The following is a 21,947-nucleotide window of genomic DNA, read 5'->3' on the forward strand; positions in this document are numbered from 1 at the left end:
CGGTACTCAGATGCTAGTAAGACCGGTGTGAGTCGCTCTGTCAGCCGAAAACTGTCATAGTGTGTAAGATTCTGATTTAACTATCTACACGAGTGAAAGAGGGGTTAACTGGTGCAGATATTTGAGGTATGTACTCATTGCTCTTTTTTTGTTGGCGTGCATGTGGCGGCTGCCGGATAGCATACAGATGCTACGACGTTCTCGGTCGACATGCTTATGAGGAATGCATTTGAAAAAATGACGCGACTGCGTCATATGGATGGAAAATTGTCGCAAAACGTCGACGCGAGCGCGCTAGCTAAGCTTGGCGAGAACCGGCGAGCCCGTGTCGGCTACAGAAAGCGACGCGTACGAGATCGCCGTTATTTGACATGTCATTTGATAAGGCTGTGTGATGAGGAGCAGGAAGAAAAAGCGGAACGGTTTTCATGCGTTATTATTGCATATTTTACATGCTAGCAATTCGGTGTATAATAGGACAGGTGTGCTGTTAGCTTTGTGTACAATAGTGTATAATAATACTCATATTGAGATATAATATTTGCATTTGCAGCGACGCTGTGTCATGTGTGCTTGGAGAGAGCTTAGTAATAGTGGATTCAATGATGCTGTCACTGTTGCTAGTAATTCTGATGGATCAATCTTGCGGATTCTGCAAAATATTCCGCCAAGCACACTACGGTGTAAGAACCATCTCAATTGAGTTGCTGAATAAACAAGTCACGCAAATGTGAGACTTGACAATAATTGTTGGTTTTAGTAGGTCAACTATGTCGCCTCACCACCGGTCTTGGCTTATGGCTTATTACGAGGCTTGCTGGCACTGCAAAAACATTCCTGCAGCCATGAAATTATTGATGAGCTAGACCATTTTTGGTGTAGTGTGTCATCCTGTACATCCTGATAGGAAGTTTTGTGCACCGTTTGTCCTCTGTAAAACATTAGCTTGACTCAATCCAATGGTACTCAGCCCTTTTTTATTGATGTACTTCCTGTGAAATGTTGTTTCTGATCGCCTGACCTCCACAATGATTTTGTGGATGAAAACAAAACAAACAAACATAATCCTTTGACGTTGTGCTAGTATTTTATGTGTGTTTTATTCAGCAACGCCACAAGCTTGGTCATTTAACAATGAGTTTTATTTTATTAGAAGGATAATGCGCATCCGCAGAAGAATAAATTTTACAGAGGAGTCACCATAAACATTTGCTTCATGTTCCAATTATCTCTTAATTTGAAAAGAAAGATGTCGTATTCCTGTCAACAGCCTTAAAATAAAAATACATTACATTAGCTCATATCTGCAGACTTCCTGTTAAAATCTCACATACCCCCCAAGTGTACCCCATTTGAGAAGCACTTATTGAATTTGTATGCATCAGTTCTTGAGCACATGCTTAAATCCTTGAGGGAATGTCTTTGAATGTCACTTGCAAAGCCTATGTTTGCAATGGCTTTCAGTGCTCTGCTGTTGCATGTGAAAGACACTGAGGTTATTCAAGACTTTTACTGTAGTCTGTAAAGTGAAACCAGATGCTTCAATGCTGCATATTGTGCTTTTTGTGTGTGTGTGTTCTTGTGGCGAGCTCATGCACAATGCTTTTGTTATTCCATATCCGCGCCATAGAGCGAGAGAGACTAAACTCAACACCACGTCCTTGCAAGGACGCCTCTGAAGATGTTTTTTTTCGTAGTGGGACTCCAACAGGCACATGGCACCTGTGCGGGAAGTGTTTTACTGTGGCTAGCTCACAACTCTCACTTGTACCGAGAAGGAGATTGCAAACGAGTGGGTTTATAATCCTCATGCTGGAGGCAAGAGGGAATAGTAATCAGATTTATCTGTGACACCACATAGTTCATCCCTTGTTCCTCCATGCTGTCCAAAAATAGATAGCATTTCACAAATGGCTACAAAAATGAAATAACTACCATCTGCTCCTGCAATTAAAAGCTAAGCGAGAGCTTTAAAATGTTCTCCAACTTGTAAAAACGCCTTTAACCACAAAGGCACATGGAACAAATATGCCACATCAAGTATGTGCTGCTTTTCAGAAGCTAACGGTTTGTAGCTAACGCTAGTTTAGTTTATCCCGTAAACCTCAACGCAGCTCTGGCAGCTACTATGCTAGCCTTGGCAATTTAGTTTTTTTTTACTCTTTAAAGCTGATTCTTTTATTTGGCGGGATAGAATTCCAATAATAGGTTGATCATTGACTAATAAAAAAAAAAACATGAGTAAAATAATTAAACATTTTATGTTGCCTTACTCTTACAACAATAACGATAATGAATTGCTTCAATTTTGTATCACTATGTCTTATACTTGAACTTTACAACAGAAATAAAAAAAAAAAAATCTGGGCTAATGTTGAAATGTCATCATTGCTCTCTTATTTTTTAGGCTACTTAATAGGTCTGAAACTTAAGGCCCCAGGGCCAATTCTGGCAACATTCTATGCAGCCTGCAAAAGCAAATCAAGCACGTCAACTTCAATGATGCTTGCTAAAATTTCTACTAGTTTTTCAACTGTTATAAATATATGTAATAAATAATAACAATGGGACATTGCATTCGCTTTCTTGTGATAGTACTATTAAAACACTTCACACACACAAAAAGAAAAACAAAACATAAAATTTAAACTCGTGAAAATCATAGGAAAAAGGGATATTGATGGAACAATCACAGGCTTTACTGGATCGAAATGCTGACTAAAAAGATATGTTTTAAGATGGAATTTAAAACTGACAATAGTTGAAGCTTTCCTTGAAAACATTGAGAATCCACTTTTTGTAACTAGCTTTCGTGGGCCACATTAGATGATGTAGCAGACCAGATCTGTTCCCCGGTCCTTGAAGCTGGCCCCTGCGACTGACACTATCCCCTGCCATTTCCCACACCAACAAAACCAAAGAAAAAGTGAAAAACGTTGACTTGATCTCTTGGCTTTTGTTAAGCCTTTTGCTCTTTCCTCACAATAAGCGGATGCATTGCGTGCCTGCAAACAAGCGAAACACATCGGAGCTAAACGTTTGATGAACTCTCACGGGGTGCGCTCATGACAGTTCAAAGTTCTATGCGATGTTCCGCTATAATTGTTAATGAGAAACATAAGGTCTCCATATCTACTTGTGGAGAAAATAAACACAATGAGCTTATTTTCTTAAACGTTGCCTTAGCAATCAAACAATGTTTTCACGTAGTCTTCTGTGATACAAATTGATCACATCTGTCACTGGTAGTAAGCGGCCAATCTGTACTAGTAGGTTTTTGTTTTTTTGTCAAGGCGTGCTCACGTGATGCCTCAGTGTGGGGCCACTTCCTGTAATGATTCACCAAGCCACACTGTCAATGAGTGAGGGTCCTATTTCCACTGTGTTCGCCACATGAAGACTGCCAAGGAGGCGTGACGCATGAGGTACTCCCATTTGAATGAGTGGAAAGAGTTTGCCTTGTAAATTAACCTGAGGTGATTTGGACTACAGATTTCACAGCTATTACAGTGTTATTTTTGTCCTTTTGGTGAGTGTTCTTCTGTGCATACATCAGAGCCGATCAAATCAAGCAGCACTGCTGCGCTGTGTCATCACTTTTCATTCGTCTTATCTGCGACGCCGTTGAAAGCGAAACGTCACTTTAGGGCTTGTTGGAAGGACGTGTCTAAATGTGCGTACTTATTTTCTTTTAGACTGGCTCAGGAAATTTGCATACCTACACACTCTTTTAGTGAATGTGTTGTCATTTTACTGAAGAAAACTTTAAAGCTTTGACTATATATATATATATATATATATATATATATATATATATATATATATATATATATATATATATATATATATATATATATATTCAGATTTGACCTATAGCATCTAAAGGCCAGGGAGAACAAGCGGGAAAAAAAAAAAAAAGATTTTTCAAAATAATCTACGATGTGGGCGTGGTATCATTTGTGCGTTTCATATTTGATTTGCCACAAATGACAAACTGCTTAGAAATTCACCCACACATGCACACCAAAATTTCAAAAATTTGAAACTGATTCTAACCAACAGGAATTTTTTATCAAGCGTGCTGAATGAATACACATTATACATACACCGGTGTCATACTTAGACGTTATTCATAGAAAGAAGTGCATGTTGTTACACTGAATTCAAGTGATTCGCTTATGATTTTTTTTGGAATGTTTAAAAAAAAAAAAAAAAAAACTCGGTTGCAATATACTGTACCTATAACTGTGTTTTTCAATCTTTTTAGAACAAGGGCACACATTCTTCTTTGGAAAAATTTCAAGGCACACCAACATTTCTAAAATTTGAAACTGATTCTAACCAACAAGAATCAAATAAATATCGTTTAACACCCCTTAAGAGCTTGTCTCAAAGTACTTGCTGCCACCTATAGGTGGCAACTGCAACACACTGCTCCTGTAGCCAAAAGTGGCACATTATGTTTCCAAAAATAAATGAAAAACATGTGAAATTAGTTAATTTCCCAAAGCACACCTGATTATATCTCATGGAATGCGACTGTGCCACAGCACCGTGGTTGAAAAATACTGACCTTCAAAAATGGAATTAATTTGATTAATTAAACATTTTAAAAATCAAGATTTGAAAATAAGCTGAAATGTAAAATCACTGTTTTACAAAAATGTCAGAATGCTGGATGAGTGGTTTATAAGACATGTTTACAATAGTTAACTCATTCATTAGCATCCATTTTCTGACCTTCCTTTAGCTTAACATTTAAAATAAATAAATGAATACCTTGGATTGAACGTCTAAATTCATTAAATATAAATATATAAAATACCTAAAAACACATCTGTGGTTGAATGAGTTAATTGTGACATTCAAGTAAGTTAAGCACAAGCTATGAATGTTAAGTTTACGTTAAAACTGATTTTAAATCAGTATACATTATCATTCTCTCAATATTTTCCTCAGGATTTTTTTTATAGTTTGAATAAACGTTTGCCCGGTTTATTTTTTTCAGTTAAAACTATTTAAAAAAATATACTGTCCAGAATAACTGATGAAAATCAATTTTAAATTTAATATTGCCAAGTCCTATTTCAGCCTAAATTTAATTGAAGAGGAATATTTCACAATGTACAGCCGTTGTCTTCTATTTGACGTTAGATCCTTTTCAAATCTTGCTCATTATTAAAACTTCTAATGCAGCATTAATTTGTAGCAAAACGCTTAAATGTAAAACAACACATTACAACTGTCACTTGGTTGTTTAGCATGTCTTCAAATGTTTCTCCTTGTATTCCTCGAAAATGACATTCATAGAAATGCCCGGACTCCATTTGAACAGTCTCACGTTCTTTCTTTTTGAACTTGTTGTTTTTCCTCGCTCCCTGGCGCGAGCCTTGTGAGTAAGCATTATTTATGGGCTCATTGTTGAAATGATGAACAAGGGTCACAGCACAAGCTGTTATCAGTCAGAGTCAGTGGGCGCACACAACGCTTTTATTGAACGTGTCCAATGGGTGCTTAAAGTGCCCGGTTCAAGGTTCTGTGCCAGAGAATACTTTCACAATCGCTCTGTTTACTCATCACTGCTTATCTGTCTAAAGGGACAAACTTTAAAATGTGTGAGTGTCAGGGTTTAACTCTCCATGTGATCTTCTTCATGGCGTAACATTCCTAAAATATTTTTCGACTGCAGATGTGCATGATAACAGAGTTCCACTCCAGTTCTGTAGGTGGCGATGGTGTGCGTTGAAAAAAGGGAACTACAGCACTATATGCTAGTGGTCGGAAAATGAAGCCCCATGAAATGCAACTAATGCAACTAGACCAGTACATACAATTGAACCATGACCATACATTTTCGAAACTGCGCCTTTATGCAATGTAACACCACCCTGTGCTGTACTTACTAAATGCGGAGTCTAGTGGGAAGTAATTAAAGCCTCGGCTTGCTTCCAAAAAGGAATACTTCTGGGATTTGGTCGGCGAGTGATGGCACTCTGCAGACGCTGCGCACTGAGGCCACTTGTCTTTTTCACACACACTCTGATTGTCATGACAGCACAGTCAGGCAAAAAGACTGTAGGGCAAATAAATAACGTATCAATGCGACAGCGCGGTATTGTGTGACGATAGACTACATTGGACAAGTAGAGCTGCGGGGATGGCTAAAAAAATGGCCAATACCATATACTGTAAGCTTAAAAGGAAATTTGGGGTCATTTTTTTGGCTGCTACTGCATGTATGAAGTAATTGGTTTGTTTCGTAACGAATCAACTAAAATAATTGATTACTTTAGTACTTTATTCATTAAGTACCAGCCATTTTTAGACGCTCCTTCGGCTAAACACTTGGAAAAAAAAATGGAAAAGAATCCGAGTAAGTACCTGGGAGTGAATTTCTGGACTATTAAAAAAAATGTCAAATATGTTATTTGGTTGTAATGGGTTAATTTTAATTTTGTTTTATGTAATGAATGCAATAATTTTATCTTAATTGTCCTAAAATGTTTGCAAAATGCCACAATATATTCCAGATGTGTGGATTTTTTTGTGCGTGTGTAAAGTGGGACAATAAACACAAAGAAACATGTGAGCATTATTTTTGTAAAGGCAGAACTTGCGCTGGATGGCATTCATACAGTGTTTTACCGGTTAAGTTGCCTATAAATAAACACAAATATCACATCCTAGGGAAATAAAATGCTCGTCTTTTTCAAACACACCACAACATAGCAAACATGTCAAGGTCAGAGGGAACTCTGATGATATTTTCATGTGTTTGCATTTCCAACTTCTGCTGCTTCTCATGTCATCTAATACAAACATATCTAAGACATGTTATTTTCTCAGATATTTCCGCTAACATGACTACAGCATTTTAGTTACTGAATAAAAAGACCTTGTAAAAAGTTGCCAGTGGCGTTTTCCCGACCTCGTCTGACCTTTGACTCGACATACACACAGACAGTCCGTTCTCCGCCAATGGGAGGGGCCTGATGTGGACGGGGGGGCGCCGGGGCTAGGGGTGCTTCAAGCTATCCAAACAAAACACAGCAAAGCACAGCTGCCCCCATGCTATCTGCAATGGAAACATCCTTACTCGTGCAACCTGTCCAAGCGGAGTGTGACGGCATAATTATATTTGCTCATGCGGGTTGTACACAAAGAAGCAGCTTAAGATTTGGAAAAGCTGGGAGTCGTGACTCGTGACTGAGGCGCTCTGCTAGGGGGAGGCGGGCTTGGGTCTCATGCAGAGGTGGTCCGTGATTGGTGGAGGCAGTGGGTGGGGAGATTGAGAGTGAGAAGAGGAAGCATCTTCACACAGTGAGGCACAGAGAACATCTGGCCTATTTATTGTGTTGCCTAAAAAAACAAAACAAAACAAAACAAAACAAATGGCGTCTCTGAATGACTGTTACAAGCGAATACTGCACTATTAAAAAGACGCTGCACAGAAACGCATCCGGAACAACATAAGCGTCTTAAAAACATTTTGGGAGCTAAATTCAATTATTTTGCCTTTGTTAATCTTTTCATTCTAATAGTCTGGATTCTGAACTGTGTTTTCATTTGAGTGGCACGGACAAATTCATGAAAAATGCTTGATCAGAATTTCAACAACATATTCAGATTGATATAGCTTAAAAAACTTATTTCACAAAGGTTCACAAATGTTCAATATGTGCCAGGGTAGTCATTATAAGTTTTATGGTCAGGGGGTTAGGTCCCAGTATAATAAACAACATTTTAGCAGCATGGCAAGGGGGGCCTCGAAGAAAAGGAGAAACCCACAGATTTACTTAAGATAAAAAGGTTTGGAATCAGGTTTGTTTTCAGCATAAACAAAATTGATTTATTTTCTTGAAATCTCTTTTTGTTTCAGGTATCCCCAACGTAACCGGCAGCGAGTGCAAGAAGACAAAAAAGACCTTTCAAATCTATAATCCCACTTGACTGCGAGACCCTTGGGAAACAAACAAGCAAACATAAAAAAACGACTGCCCCCACCGTTCACAGCCAACGGCCACAGTGACGAAAACAGAGAGGAGCCAGGGCTTCATATAAATGGCTGACAAGCAGATCAGGCAAGTTTATATGCTACAAATATAGCAGAAAGTTGACCTTGTATTTATCTCGCTCATCTATGCTTTTCTCTTCCAGTTTGCCTGCCAAATTGATCAATGGGGGTGTCGCTGGTCTAATTGGAGTCACCTGCGTGTTTCCCATCGACTTGGCCAAGACTCGCTTGCAAAACCAGCAAAATGGATCTCGCCTTTACACCAGCATGTACGTTTTGTCTTTTTATACATAAGATCTGCATCAGCGTTTTTGTGTAATACTTTTTTTTTTTTTTTTGTCTAATCCTTCAGGTCAGACTGCCTTATCAAGACCATCCGGTCAGAGGGCTACTTTGGGATGTACAGAGGTGAGTAAAATAAAAATGAAGATAGCAAGAAAAGTCAAAAGATATGAGATGTGGATGATGGATAAACTTCCTATTTTGGATCATTGGCGAGGTAGCTATCCTATCCCAGCTGACTTTGGACGAGAAGTGGGATACACCCTTGGATTGCCCATATATGTTTTGAAAAGTCTGACAATATCCATAGCAAAAAAGTAAAGTGTGGAGACACTTTTTTTTTTGGCCATGCGCAAGTGCAGTCCTCTTAAATATACTACAGTACACGTTTCTCGTCTATTTTGTCCCTTTGTATTATTAGATAACTGAAGCAGACAGGGCAATCTGTTTCCTCTTTAATGATCACATGATGTACAGATGAGTCACTGACTGTATTTTTTTCATGCACTTATTTTTTTGTGCCGTTGTCCAGCTTAGTTGGGGTTGTCTTCACAATCCGCTGAATCAATATGAGATTCGCTTTTTAAATTGAATTCTTCAAAAAATATCTCTTTTTAAGATATTCAAGCAATTGCCTTTACTGAAAATGATGTTTAAGTTCGTAACTGTGCAACATTAGAGGCACTTTTTGTGTTCCCACTGAATTTGGAATCTTTATCTTCATTGTTTCTTTTTTTTTTCTTCCTGTTCGGTCATTTTTGCTTTCCCACTTGTTCGTAGGAGCGGCGGTGAATTTAACACTGGTCACACCAGAGAAAGCCATCAAATTGGCCGCCAATGACTTCTTCAGGCATCACCTCTCCAAGGATGGGTGAGGGATTAGCACAATTGCAGGCTGCCTCACATTCACACAGTGATTATCACGTCGACTAACATGTAACATGACACATTAGCTCACCGCGTTCCTACAGAGACCCCCAGTTAGTCCTCCGCTCTTCTTTCATCACCACTGAGGTGGCAAATATTGCATGGCAACAGTTGACAAGTGTTTACTTGTATGCAAGGCACCAGTAATCTGATCTGTAATCTTGTTTATTTTTCTTCTTTAATTTTCGCTAGCAGCTATGTGCTTTAAGGTTTTTACTTTTCGCTGTCCCTCATGAGAACATTGTGTCCGTCTTTGTGGTGACATACATCCAGGCTGATGAATGATTGACTTGACCGGCCCAGCATCTTGTCAATTATTTATTCACTTGTATGTTTTCTCATTTTTCCATTTATTTGCTTATTATCTTTCCAGAAAGCTCACTTTGCTCAAAGAGATGCTGGCTGGGTGCGGTGCAGGCACTTGCCAGGTGAGTAAATGAGATGGCATCCTGCTGTTCTCCATCTGGAACTGCTGCCGCTCGTCTGCAGAACCCCAAATTCCTCCCTCGTTTGTCTCTGCCCACAGCAGCAATTAGCCAACACCATATGGACGTAAATTTGAAGCTTGCTCTTAGGATTGGAATGTGAAGTATTGTTTCCAGGTGATACGTCAGCTCCGTTTTGCTTGGCTGCGTCCACTGAGTGACTCAAAGGAAATTGCCCTTTGGCAGTGAGGGCAAAGGCTTCAAGTCCAAAGAACATGATTAGATTAAATGTAGCTAGCCTTGGATTAAGATTGTAGCTGCTAACATGACCATTTAACTCTTAAGACAGTTAACTGGTACGTCCTGTTTGAATAACACGAAAACGAGTACTGTACTTAACTTTAGCTTGGATGAAAAACACACTTTTGATAGTTCAGTGGGGTATAGCAATGATTGGAATCACATTTTGCTGCAGTAAAATATGTTTAACTTGTAATTTGTCTCCTGATGTAGGTTATTGTCACTACTCCTATGGAGATGTTGAAAATTCAGCTCCAAGATGCTGGACGTATTGGTAAGTGAATGGAATTGTTACTATGGTTTTGTGTTGGTTCATAAATTGGAGAAATAGCGACCTCATGTGTTTTTTGAGGCAATTACAACAAATGCACCCATCCTTGTCTGAATTAAAAATGCAGAATTAATCACAATATTGGTTTTAGACTAGTGGGCGTGCATCGAATGTATCACTGTAAAAATATATCTTTTTATATCTTCTCCTTTAGTGACAATGTATGAATGTTTGGAATCTAGAGCGTGAATATTATTATTTAAAGAGAAGTTAACCCAAAATGTTTTTCACAATATTTTATTCAGCCCCACTTGTCTAAACACCTCATTCTGACTAACATTGCACATGAATCGAATGAATACTTTGCTCATTTAGATATTTTTATTTTTAGTCATATAAAGTTAATATTTTGACTGTAATTAATTTGATAACACATTTATTTTTCATGTACAGTACAATGAATATCTTTCTGTGAACTGAGTATGACATTAGATGCAGTCATCAAAGCTCAGGTAATCAGCTTGTGAATGTCACATGACCAAACCAAGAAAACAGGAAAGGTGTGATTGGTTCTTCTGAGTCCTGATTACATGTGATGTCATTTTCAATCGACAGCAAGTGAAACAATGCGCTTTTAAACGTATTATGTATATGAAAAACTATGTGGTTATCAAATTCACTATGAACAAAATATTGCCTTTTTACTTGTAAAAATGACTTAGTAAAATTAATATCCTGTAAAGTAGCAAAATCCACCCTGCTTTTATCCACCTCAAATAGTGGCCATTTTGCCACTTGCGCAGGTCTCGGGTAACGACCAATCACGGGCCAGCGTGTGAATGCCGCATGTCCAAACTTGGACAAAATCCGCTGAGCGGTGATTGATTTCATCTTCTCCACTTTTAAAAAAAGTGCGAAGACACAAAAAGGCAAAATATTGCCTTTTTACTTGTAAAAATTACTTAGTAAAATTAATATCCTGTAAAGTATTAAAATCCACCCTGCTTTTATCCACCTCTAATAGTGGCCATTTTGCCACTTGCACAGGTCTCGGGTAACGACCAATCACGGCCCAGCGTGTGAATGCCGCATGTCCAAACTTGGACAAAATCCGCTGAGCGGTGATTGATTTCATCTTCTCCACTTTTAAAAAAAGAGCCCATACCTCACTCACTCAGTCAGACAAAAACTCTATATCAAATCATCAAGACTCAGAAAGAAACGTTCCCACTGATCGCTACTGAAAAATTTCAAAGTGAATTTTTCCTCATCATTGCATTGTTTTCCTGCTGCGCAGCGGCTCAGAGGAAGCTGATGCCCGAGTCGGTGCCAGCAGGCACGGTGGAACCCAAGTCGCCAACTGCAATGCAGCTCACCAGACAATTACTGAGGGAAAAGGGAATTGCTGGATTATACAAGGGACTTGGCGCCACATTGCTCAGGTAAAACAAAGCTGGCACAGCGGCGTAAGTTTTATTCGCGCTAATTATTTGGCATTGTCTTTTGTGTCCCAGGGACGTTCCATTCTCCATCATTTATTTCCCTCTTTTTGCTAACCTGAATAATTTCGGAAAGCGAGGGGCAGAGGGACCCGCTCCTTTTTACGTATCATTCATATCGGGCTGCTTAGCGGGTAGCACGGCGGCCGTTGCGGTCAACCCGGTCGACGGTGAGTAGAGATCTCGGTGCGCGTTATTGGTGTGACGTGAACCCGCCTGATATTCTGACCCCAACTCTGTACGCCGCAGTGATAAAGACAAGACTTCAGTCTTTGAACCGGGGGAGCGCAGAGGACACGTACAGCGGCGTGACTGACTGCATCAGGTGACCTCATCGTGTCTTCGCTCTTGTCGCTTACACGACATGACTTGCGGCCACCTTGCACTCTAAAAACAGTAGCATCAAAAAAATAACCCAAATTGGGTGAAAAGAGGCCAGAGACATCCAATTAGGTTGAATAAATAACTCCGAATGTTGGGTTAGTCTTTTTTTCTTCAAAAAGGTACCGGACTGTTTTTTGGCACAACTTTCTGGGTTGTTGTCTTATACCAAACATCCCATTTTCTGGGGATGTTTTGTGCAAAACCCAGACAATTGAGTCAAATTGAACTAAGTATTGGCTCAGTCCTTTTTAACCCATAATTGGGTTATATTCAACTAAATTGTTTTAAAATATACCGTAGTTTATATATTCCTATATATGTACTGTATATAGGAATAAAAACAGATAGCAAATTTAAAAATAGGTAGTTTTCTGACATAACAAAACCAATCCACTATTTGGGCCATGCGGACCTAACTTTCTGTGTTATAAAACATACCCCCCTAATTGGATTTTTTTATATTAAACAATAAAAGGACAGTTTTGTCGACCACAACAAATGCTGTCTAAAAGGACTTGGATGAAAAATACACCTGTTTGGGTCTAAAAGTGGAGCAATTGCCTACTATGGAAGAAGATGACCCAGTTTCCTGGGTTCTCCTTACAAAAAAAGGTTATTTTTTATAAAACAATAATAAAGTCTTTTTTTTTTAGATATTTTCTACCATATCACATGGTAGCTAAAATTCTTGGATACAAAATAGGCTAGTTTGCATCACGAATTGAACTCAACTTTCTCACCCCTCCAAGTTGATACAACTTCCTGGTTTCTTTTACAGTTAACATCCTCCAAGCACTTCATATGTTCCTACCACAATAAATGGTATCCATAAACATATGGATAAAATAAATAAAACAATTTGGGTCAAAAATGGACTAATCCACCTCTTGGGCCAAGCTACCCCAACTTTATAGCTTCTTTTCCACAAATCATCCCTCAATAACCGCGTTACAGTATTTGTACAAGACAATGAACAACATGAGTTGTTTTGCTAAAACATCCAAGAAAATGTAGTCCAATCTCAGGAGTGAAGGAGTCCATTTTTGACCCAACTGTTCTTAGAGTGTTTATAATGCTCTGTCATTTGGGCTTTGTAGGAAAATCTTGCGTAACGAGGGTCCGTCAGCCTTTCTGAAGGGGGCCTACTGCCGAGCCTTGGTGATTGCCCCTCTCTTTGGCATCGCCCAGGTGGTCTACTTCTTGGGCGTGGGCGAGTACATCCTCAGCTTCTTACCTAAAAGGGACCACTAGGAAGCACATCCTCGTCTGCCTTTCCAGCCCGGATCGCATCACACCCGCCACCTGCGTGAGGAGTCATCTCATTCTTACAGACTTATGTTTGTATTTTTAATGATCGTGTGCTACATTTTAGTTTCAAATTGTCTTGAATGTCTGAATCATGTAGGAGGGAGCCTCCGTTTGCCGCCAGGTTGCCCATGTCGGCACATATCAATGCGATCAAGCTGCAAGCTTGGATTTTTGAAGGAGGCTGAATTTGTAACGACAAAACATGTTGTTTTATATTTATGATTGTGGAAATTTCAAGGTAGGCCGACTGCCTTTGGTTGCTGCGGTTTTGCGAGCTCCTCCTTACCTAATTAATTAAAATAGCGCTTCTCTCCAAATCGAATAGATTAGCCGCATTAAAAATAGAATAGTGCACTTAACTTAATTATAAGCACACATATCGAGATTTTTACTAACAATACTATTCAGGATATTTTCCCAACGCTTGTCTCGGAAAAAAAAAGCACACTGCTGAAAAATATAAAGGGAACACTGGAGGGACGCATCGTTTCAGGCCAAAATATGTAACTTGGATTACAAAGTTGAATTCTTTGATTTAAAAAAAAAAAAAATGATAACCAATCACATCAACTCAATTGTTACATGAAAATATAAGCATTAGATCACAGGCTCATCTAATTTCCTTGTCTTGCCAATGTGTATGTCCTCCACATCCCCATCTGCGCTCCCTGTAACGTTTATGAACATGCAGATGAGTGTCCTGCTTGTTTCTGGCAGTTCTATAGCGGTGTACAGGTGTATTTATGGGTCTCCTGGTTTCTCCTCCACACTGCACAACATACCTTCTGGCCATGGTCATTACTCATGTGTCATCCTGGAGGATCTGCACTGCCTGAGTAACTTGTGTGGGCAGCAGATAAGGCCTCATGCATGTTCTTGCGGAGAAGGCATCGGAGTCATGCCAAACCGGCCAAACTGAGAATTAATTCTTCATCGCCATGGCTTGCATGTTATGTGTGCCCGACTTGGAATTACACGGGGACAAAAACGTGTTCCCTTTATCATTTTTTGGAGCAGTGTAGTTCAGGTAAAGTGTTGTTGTGATACCAGCACACCCGAGAAGCCACAACCCTTAAACCAGAAGATGATTTTTTTTTTAAGTAGATCAGATTCCATGTAATGCAACCACATTGACTTCTAGATTCTTCTGTTGTGTAGACTGGGGATACAGTGTGCAATACTTTCAGACCCCCGCACAGACGCTATCCCAGAATCAACTTGGGTCCACAGAGCATTGACATAGCAGATGTTTAAATCTAGGGAGTCTAACTCTGCTATCATGAAAATATACTGGGAATGCATGGCGATCTATTTTGCGTGGTGAAAAATAATTATAAACACAGAAGACCAAATAACATATTTCCACTTGATTATTAATGGCCAACTCAATTCTTGATAATCAAATGTTTGGTTTTTTTGTTTCTTAATTTCCCCCTCCTAATCCCTCCCCATGAATTTGGTCTAGGAGACAAATTTGCCGGTTGAAAAAAGCTTATTTGCGTGAACATGGTTTGTTGAAATGTGATCGGTGGGAACGGCAACTCTCCTGTCAAAGTGTGCTGAGTCATTTATGACTATCATGGCATAAATGACTAATTTACGGCTAATTTATGCTAGCCCGAGCCACTGGTAAACACTGGCAACAGTAATCAATGTTAATGTCAGTGCAAATAAGTTGTTTGTTAGCACCCTCTATCGGCAATTATAATTGAATGTGATTTCAGAATGACGTAGTGTTTTTATCTGGAGTTGAGTGCAACAGTTGGATTAAAAGTAATAGTCAAGCTATTTCAAATTTAAAGCATACCAAGATATTTGCAGCCATAAATTATTTGGTAAACTAAGCTTTATTTTGAAATCGGCCCTTCTACCACGTTTCCGGCGTATTTTTATTTTAACTTTTTATTTAATGGTTCAACATTGTCGCTTGTACATTTGAACACAGTATTTCCGACGTATTTTAATTCAAAGCAGAGCATTAACAAATATTGCTATAAATGGTTTGAAATTTATTTCAGTAAGAGGGTATCTGGAGCAAGAAAAAATGCCTTAAGCAAGGCAGTAAAATTACTCGAGGACTTGTTTCGCCGCTGTGTGAGTAAATAGTACAGTTCCTGATGATGGAAGGCTTTTTATTTTTATTTTTATTTTAAATCATTGTTTACAGAATAGTTCAGTCGATGTATGAAACTTACCTGAACTTAACTGGAAGGATCCAAAGAGCTAATGACAAAGTTTTATCATGAAATCCAAAATCCAAACGGATGTTTAATTTGTTTACCAAACATACTTGTCTATTTGCGCTCGTTTGCTTTAAGCTGCCGGGGAAAGCAGCCCCGTTATATCTCAAAGGTTTCCTCAAAGCCCTGCCATTGGTTTATCTAACCGGAGATCAAGGTGACTTTGACGTCTTTTTAATCCAATCACATTCCGCTCTAGCGCCCACTTTGCTGTATTGTTGCACTGTAGATATATCTGATGCAACTTTTTAATGTGTACTCATCTTGTGGGAGTAAGAACTATTTATCTATGAGTGGTATGGAACTCTATGTTTGTACTGTATGTCTTGTTGACGTGTCCACCTTAATCATATTGTATATATGCAGATGGAGTCTATGCTTTAGTATTGTTTGTTTTGTTCATGATGGCTTATTTGCACACCTACCTCTCCCGCCCATCTTATCTGTAGTGTGGTGATTTTGTGTTATGATGAAGGAATGCAACAAGCATCGTTTTGGCTTACATGCGGCATGCCGACGGGGGTATGCGATGGGGAACATGTACGCTCGGAGGTGTGTTTGTGTGTGTGCTTCTTAGCTCAAGCTCAAGTCTGCAGGTCTCGCTGGAAAGCTGCTTGAGCTTTAATTCAGTAACCTTGATATCCATCTTAAGATCCGCCTTCTCTATTAGTGCGCTCTCTGTCCTCACTAGAAAATGACTAGAGACAACAACACGTTGCTAATTAGTGTTAACTTGGCGCATATTTAATGAATATATATATGTCACGACTAATACAGTCATGCATGTCTACTAGTGCACAAGTTTGCCACACATGGTTTTGACTATATGCAAAAAAACGTCCTCCTAATGAAGTGCTTTTCACCATTTTTCATTGCTGTACTCCTGTAAATGATTAAACTTACCCAGCGCAAAGCATTTTTGATGGGAAAAAAAAAAAAGAAAAACAGCAAAGAAGTCACAAAAACGATTAAACAATATATTGCCTCATTTATCATTTCCATTTTCTGATCAATTTGCTTTCAATTTGAGGAGAACGCTATACATACCGTTCTACTTATGGCATTAAATTTGTTTTGGCGCTACATTAAGGTATTTTATGGAACAAACCATTTTGTAATTTTGTCGTCAAAGAATTGTTTCAGCAAAATATTGTATTTAACAACATACATAACAAATAACATTTAATCCTCTAGCTATTGTTTTTAAATGGTTAATTTAAAGAAAAAAAACTATGTAAAATGAAGAGTGTGCTCCAGCCTTCCCCTCAAACCCTCAAACAACGAAAAAGTCAGATGTTTGCGAGAAAACAAAAACAGCAAAGGCCTACCAGACCAGCTGGATTTTATTTCAGCTTAATTAGAGTCAGTCTAAATTGTGGAAGGTTTGTAAAGACTCCAATTTACCATGACTTGGACTGTGAGTGGTTGAATAATTCTGAACGGAGCCAAATTCCTATTTAAAAGAGGATGTACACGTGTCCAACTAAATGTCAAAATATCTAATACAGTACGGTATTTAGGTCTTTTTAAAAAGTCATTGTAAATCATACTCTGTGTATCATACATTATTAGTTTGTGTTGACGTTTATTTCTACGCCCCTGCCTTACTAGTAAGCAGAAATTTCATACAGTCACTGGGAGGAAGTAGGTGCAATCTTTCTACTACTGTAGTGCTCCTTCGTTGCTTCACTATTCCTTCGAATTGTCTAACTAGTGAAGACAAAGAGCGCACTAGTACATGGACCTTAAGCTGGATATCAAGGATATTGAATAAATGCTTAGGGGCTTTCCATAGGTCGCGCGAGTCTCCCTGTTGTCTACTGGGACCAAATGAAACGTCATATAATGGTGATAGAACTACAATAAGCAGCAAGCCAATAGCCTTTGGCCCCACTGAAATGAAGTGTACCCAGGCTGAGGCCAACGGAGACCCGCTGACTTGGGACTGTAAATGTAACATCAGTCATTTCGAACGGCGCTCCCTCCATTAAGCGGCCGGGCTATGATGGAGGCGCCACCAATAAAAGCGACTGAATCACATGCAGGCAATTGTCGGCAGCCTGAAAGCGAAAGCCATAAGGTCACCCGGCACCTTCGGCCGTAATGACTGGAACAGCTGAGCCACAGGGAAAATAGCTTGTGTAAGCTCATCATTGCAAACGAGTGTTGCGCTTCTCTCGACATTCCAACTGCTGTTGTCACTGTATGTGTGCTGTTCTGTGATTATGCCAATTTTGTGTCAATGATTTCTTTTGAAAACCTTTCCTGTTTTTATTTTATGTTCGCTTTGACAATGTTGTGTAAGTCATGAAGCTTTACTTATGCCATGAATTATTGCTGACCTTGTGAATTTGGTTACGTGAGTGCGTGAGTCCAGGCAGTATAGTGTTGTAGCTGATGTGTAGTGGTTCTCTTTGCTTAGGTCTGTCTGTCACACTCGTGTGCCATCCCTCTCTCCCCGTGCCGAGAGTTTGCGCCACACCGAGGGCTCTATTTTTGTAAACAGCACAATTGCGCTTTGGTGCCAATGCCTGTGGCTTCTGATATTCACACAATGACAATTTGGTGGCAGAAAGTCGATCAAACCTTCGGGCCATCTCAGATCATGTTCAACGTCGGCGCAAGGTCGCTCAATCGTAAATATATGAACAATAGGTAGAAAACTTTCTATATCAATATATCGCATTATCAAAATTGTTCGACCGGAAAGCACAGCTTTAATCTGCCTAATATTGGAATTGTATCAGCCTGAATCCCTACCATATATCCCTACCATCCCAAATATTGATATGTCATCAGCCTGGAGAAAAAAAGCAGTAAAAAACAAAAAGGAGAGTCACAAAAATAGAGCCCGAGGTGCACGACAACTTTGAGTGTCCTTAAAGTAAGCACAAAGGTGGACAAAGGCACACAAAATCACACTTTGATCGCAGTTCCAAAGGGCGTGCCGAGTAGACACACAGATTCCATTGTGAAACGTATTCTAAGTTGATTTGAAAAGATACAAGTGTTGAGACAACATAAAGAGATCCATGTGATGGTGTGCACTATGAGCAGTTATCCACAAAATATATATTGCCTACATATTCTAAATGAATCAGATATAAGAATGTAACTTAGATATAAGATGTATTATTTAGTGAATAATTTATCTAAAGATTTATTGCTTTACACAGTCACCTAAAAGACACATGCACACAAAACCAGCTCACTGATATGCAATACGTAGAAACGGCACAAACACTAGCAACAAAAATAAACATGTCAATGACAGCATCACAATAATGTATAAACAATGTGACCAGGGACCTTCACAAACTTTTGGGATCTGAGCCCTCCACACGACCTCTGTTCACTTCCTCCGAGAGGGATTGTGCATTACACAGCACTTTAAAAAAAGACAACAATCCCCAACACCACAGTAATACCTTCATGACATAGAGGGTGTTCATCTTCATGTGTGATGATTGACACACATATCCTATGCATTGTTTACGATGCCATGGTAAAAACATCAAAATAAGATGTAGTGTTTCCTGTCACAATTTGCTGTTCAATAAACTGACTGTCCCTAAATCACTCTGGGTCATGTTTGTTTTTACAATCTTGCTCTGGAGATGCTTTCAAGGTCCTGCAGCTTTCCGTTTGTCCTTCGTCGTTTCATTGAAAAGACAGAGAGCATGTGAATGTAGTACGAGTCAATAATTCACACCCACCTTGCAAGAAGCTCACAGGTACTTGAAATTCAAACTATCCATTTTCTACCACTCATTCAGGGTCAAGGGGAAGCTGAAATATGAAGATGACTTCGAGTGAGAGGCACACAACTGTCTTGACTAGTTGCCAATCAATGACGGGTCATGTGACCATTCACGCTCAAATTCACACTTGCATGTTTGTAATGAAGTGTACATTATAGCAAAACATACTTTGCACATTCAGTTGGTGATGGATGAAGTTCTAAGATTGATACTTCCTACTACATACAATTGTACACTTAATTATGAACGACAATGCATGCCATTGACTACATCAATTCAAAATGATAAATAAACGGAGATTATTATTGTATTAAATTATTCCTAACAATACTTTATTTCATAACGCGGTTGTGTGTCTTGAGTTGAACTTTTTTCAGTCACGTTTTTTTTGTTTTTTTGGTCCAATCGGATTTCGAGTTCATTGTTGCCCAATCAAGCTAACCTTCCCTTGTCGCCCAATCAAGCTATCCTTCCTTCCCTGACTGGGCTTGATTAGTTAGCTGAGTATTGTGCACACGCTGTTGATTGATTTACGGTGAAAAATGATGAAGGACATGATTAAAAATTCACCTTCACTGAGAAAAAAAAAAAAAAGTCGGGCAACGTTGCTGGCGCCCTTATTTCAACACAGGAAATTCGTTTATTTCCTCCACCTCAGGAGCAGGAGGCAAAAACGTTCTCGCTCGGACTACTCACCTGGGAAGCAAAAGAATGGATTTCGGCTTTAAATATAAATAATACGTATGTCTGGTGAGTACGATGTATCTTTCTTTGAACTTTTTTTTAATAGTTTTGTCACGTTAGTAGACAAATATTGATATTGTATTGCAATGTAAAAATTCGGAGTTGATGCTGCAGTTGATGCTGCACTTACTACGTCAATCTAAAAATGATAATACCGTATGTTCTGTCCACCCCAACTTGTGTAAAAACTCCTAAATGATTAATCTTGCATTTATGGAATATAATTTAAATCCATCCCTTTTCAGATTTATCAGGGTCGGCCATTTTGCCACCTGCTGTTGACGTAAAACGTCACTGTTCAGGTAAGACTAATAACGGCTCATCTGCGTTCTGAGGTTTGTCACGTGACATTCTAACTGAAACCGAGAATACGTTCAAAACATTTCTGTACATCTTAAAGATAATGAATACAACGAGTAATGCATAAAATAACCTAGTCCTACGGGGGCATCGTAATATGAATCTCCAATTGTAAAATGCAGTTGTGTTTTTATAATTTCGATGAACGTGTACACCAAATAGCCACCAGATGTCAGTAGAGTGCTGCAAGAGCGCTTTAGGACAAGGCTGGGAGGAGTGATAGTTCATGTTTGCACTACAGGTGTATGCTGAGCTTCCCATTTTACTCTTCATCCCGCTATCATGCACATCCAGCAACGTTTGTTTGTGATTCCTGCCGGCTCCACTAGAAAACGCGGTTTAATGTTGAGTATATCGAAAATGTGTGTGTGTGGTTTTTTTTCATGTCTCTTTTTTTTGTGCTCTTTGTTTTTGGGATCAGTGAAACCACCCAGCATGCTTGCTGCACATTTTAGCAGAAGTGATGTTATGGCAGAAGGTGATACATTATTAATCTCCCGCTGTTTGCACTATATTCAACATTACGCTTCAGAGCATTAGTTTCCAGGGGTGCAATTTCCAGGCACCCTGCTGAATAATTACAAGCGAGCACCTTCATAACGCGCACACAACAGTGCCACGTATTTGTGTTCTTGGCTATTGTGGGAGGCTTCATCTTTGAGTGTGTCTTTTCATCTGTCTTTTTGCAGTGTCGCCACATGAGACGAGCTAGGTTAACACAATGAGAGGAACTTGGACAATATCAAATTGAGCAGCAGCCACTAAATCTCTTTTTGTGTGACATGACTTCAGATTGCGCTGCCGACTATTATTAGCAGTTTTGCTTTCGAGCAAGAAGAGAGGAGACAAGATGGAGCCAAGGTAGTATAGGGACTAAAAATGCAACACTTGTTTTTGCTCCCTGTTTTGATGAGCTGAACTTCAACATCATGACATTTGAAGTATACGCAGCATGTTCAAGCTCAATTTAATGGACCCAGAGCCTACTGAATATTGATCTAATGGACAGAAAATAGTGTACATTACATTCCAAGCACCCCTCTGTACAAAAGCATGGATTCGACAATGTGGAGTTAACCTACTGCTATAGGATGTTGACGAGCATTATATCATAGCGTTATACTATGTTTTAGCATTTAGCTTATAAGTCCAGTCGTACGTATTTGCAAGTAAGTCTGAACATATTTGTAACTCATGGGACATATTTAAACAAAGTTTGAACTTACTTGTAAATACTGTACATTCAAATGAGTTTATCTGTCGAAACTGTTAACTCCACATTGGGAATCAGGGACGGCGTTCCATACCCTGGCCACTTTTTTGGCTACCTCCACAAGTAGGAAAACCCTTCTGTCACTCTGAAATCATGATACCGTCCAGTTTCTCTTTTGTAAAACTGTATATTCAGATTTCCATTTATACAATCAAACAG

General features: G+C 39.2%; 1 protein-coding gene across 1 annotated transcript; it reads left to right on the forward strand.

Moving 5' to 3' along the window:
* On the forward strand, positions 1-19,226 carry slc25a22a (solute carrier family 25 member 22a). The gene is made up of 11 exons (XM_088417038.1): positions 1-126; positions 7,880-8,081; positions 8,158-8,283; positions 8,367-8,422; positions 9,077-9,167; positions 9,597-9,651; positions 10,162-10,222; positions 11,517-11,661; positions 11,734-11,888; positions 11,968-12,043; positions 13,200-19,226. Exons 2-11 carry the CDS (start codon positions 8,062-8,064, stop codon positions 13,351-13,353), a joined length of 939 nt encoding a protein of 312 aa, XP_088273164.1. The 5' UTR covers positions 1-126; positions 7,880-8,061; the 3' UTR covers positions 13,354-19,226.
* The last annotated feature ends 2,721 nt before the right edge of the window (positions 19,227-21,947 follow it).

The sequence above is a fragment of the Hippichthys cyanospilos genome, chromosome 6 (assembly GCF_059441005.1).
Source record: "Hippichthys cyanospilos isolate Australia breed blue-spotted pipefish chromosome 6, RoL_Hcya_1.0, whole genome shotgun sequence".
Lineage (NCBI taxonomy): Eukaryota > Metazoa > Chordata > Actinopteri > Syngnathiformes > Syngnathidae > Hippichthys > Hippichthys cyanospilos.

Bases quoted from the DNA above. Each gene is read 5' to 3' on its own strand.
- slc25a22a (XM_088417038.1), top strand. From the start codon at position 8,062: ATGGCTGACAAGCAGATCAG. The intron at 8,284-8,366 runs GTACGTTTTGTC...CTAATCCTTCAG, and splicing joins TCTCGCCTTTACACCAGCAT to GTCAGACTGCCTTATCAAGA. The intron at 11,889-11,967 runs GTGAGTAGAGAT...TGTACGCCGCAG, and splicing joins TGCGGTCAACCCGGTCGACG to TGATAAAGACAAGACTTCAG.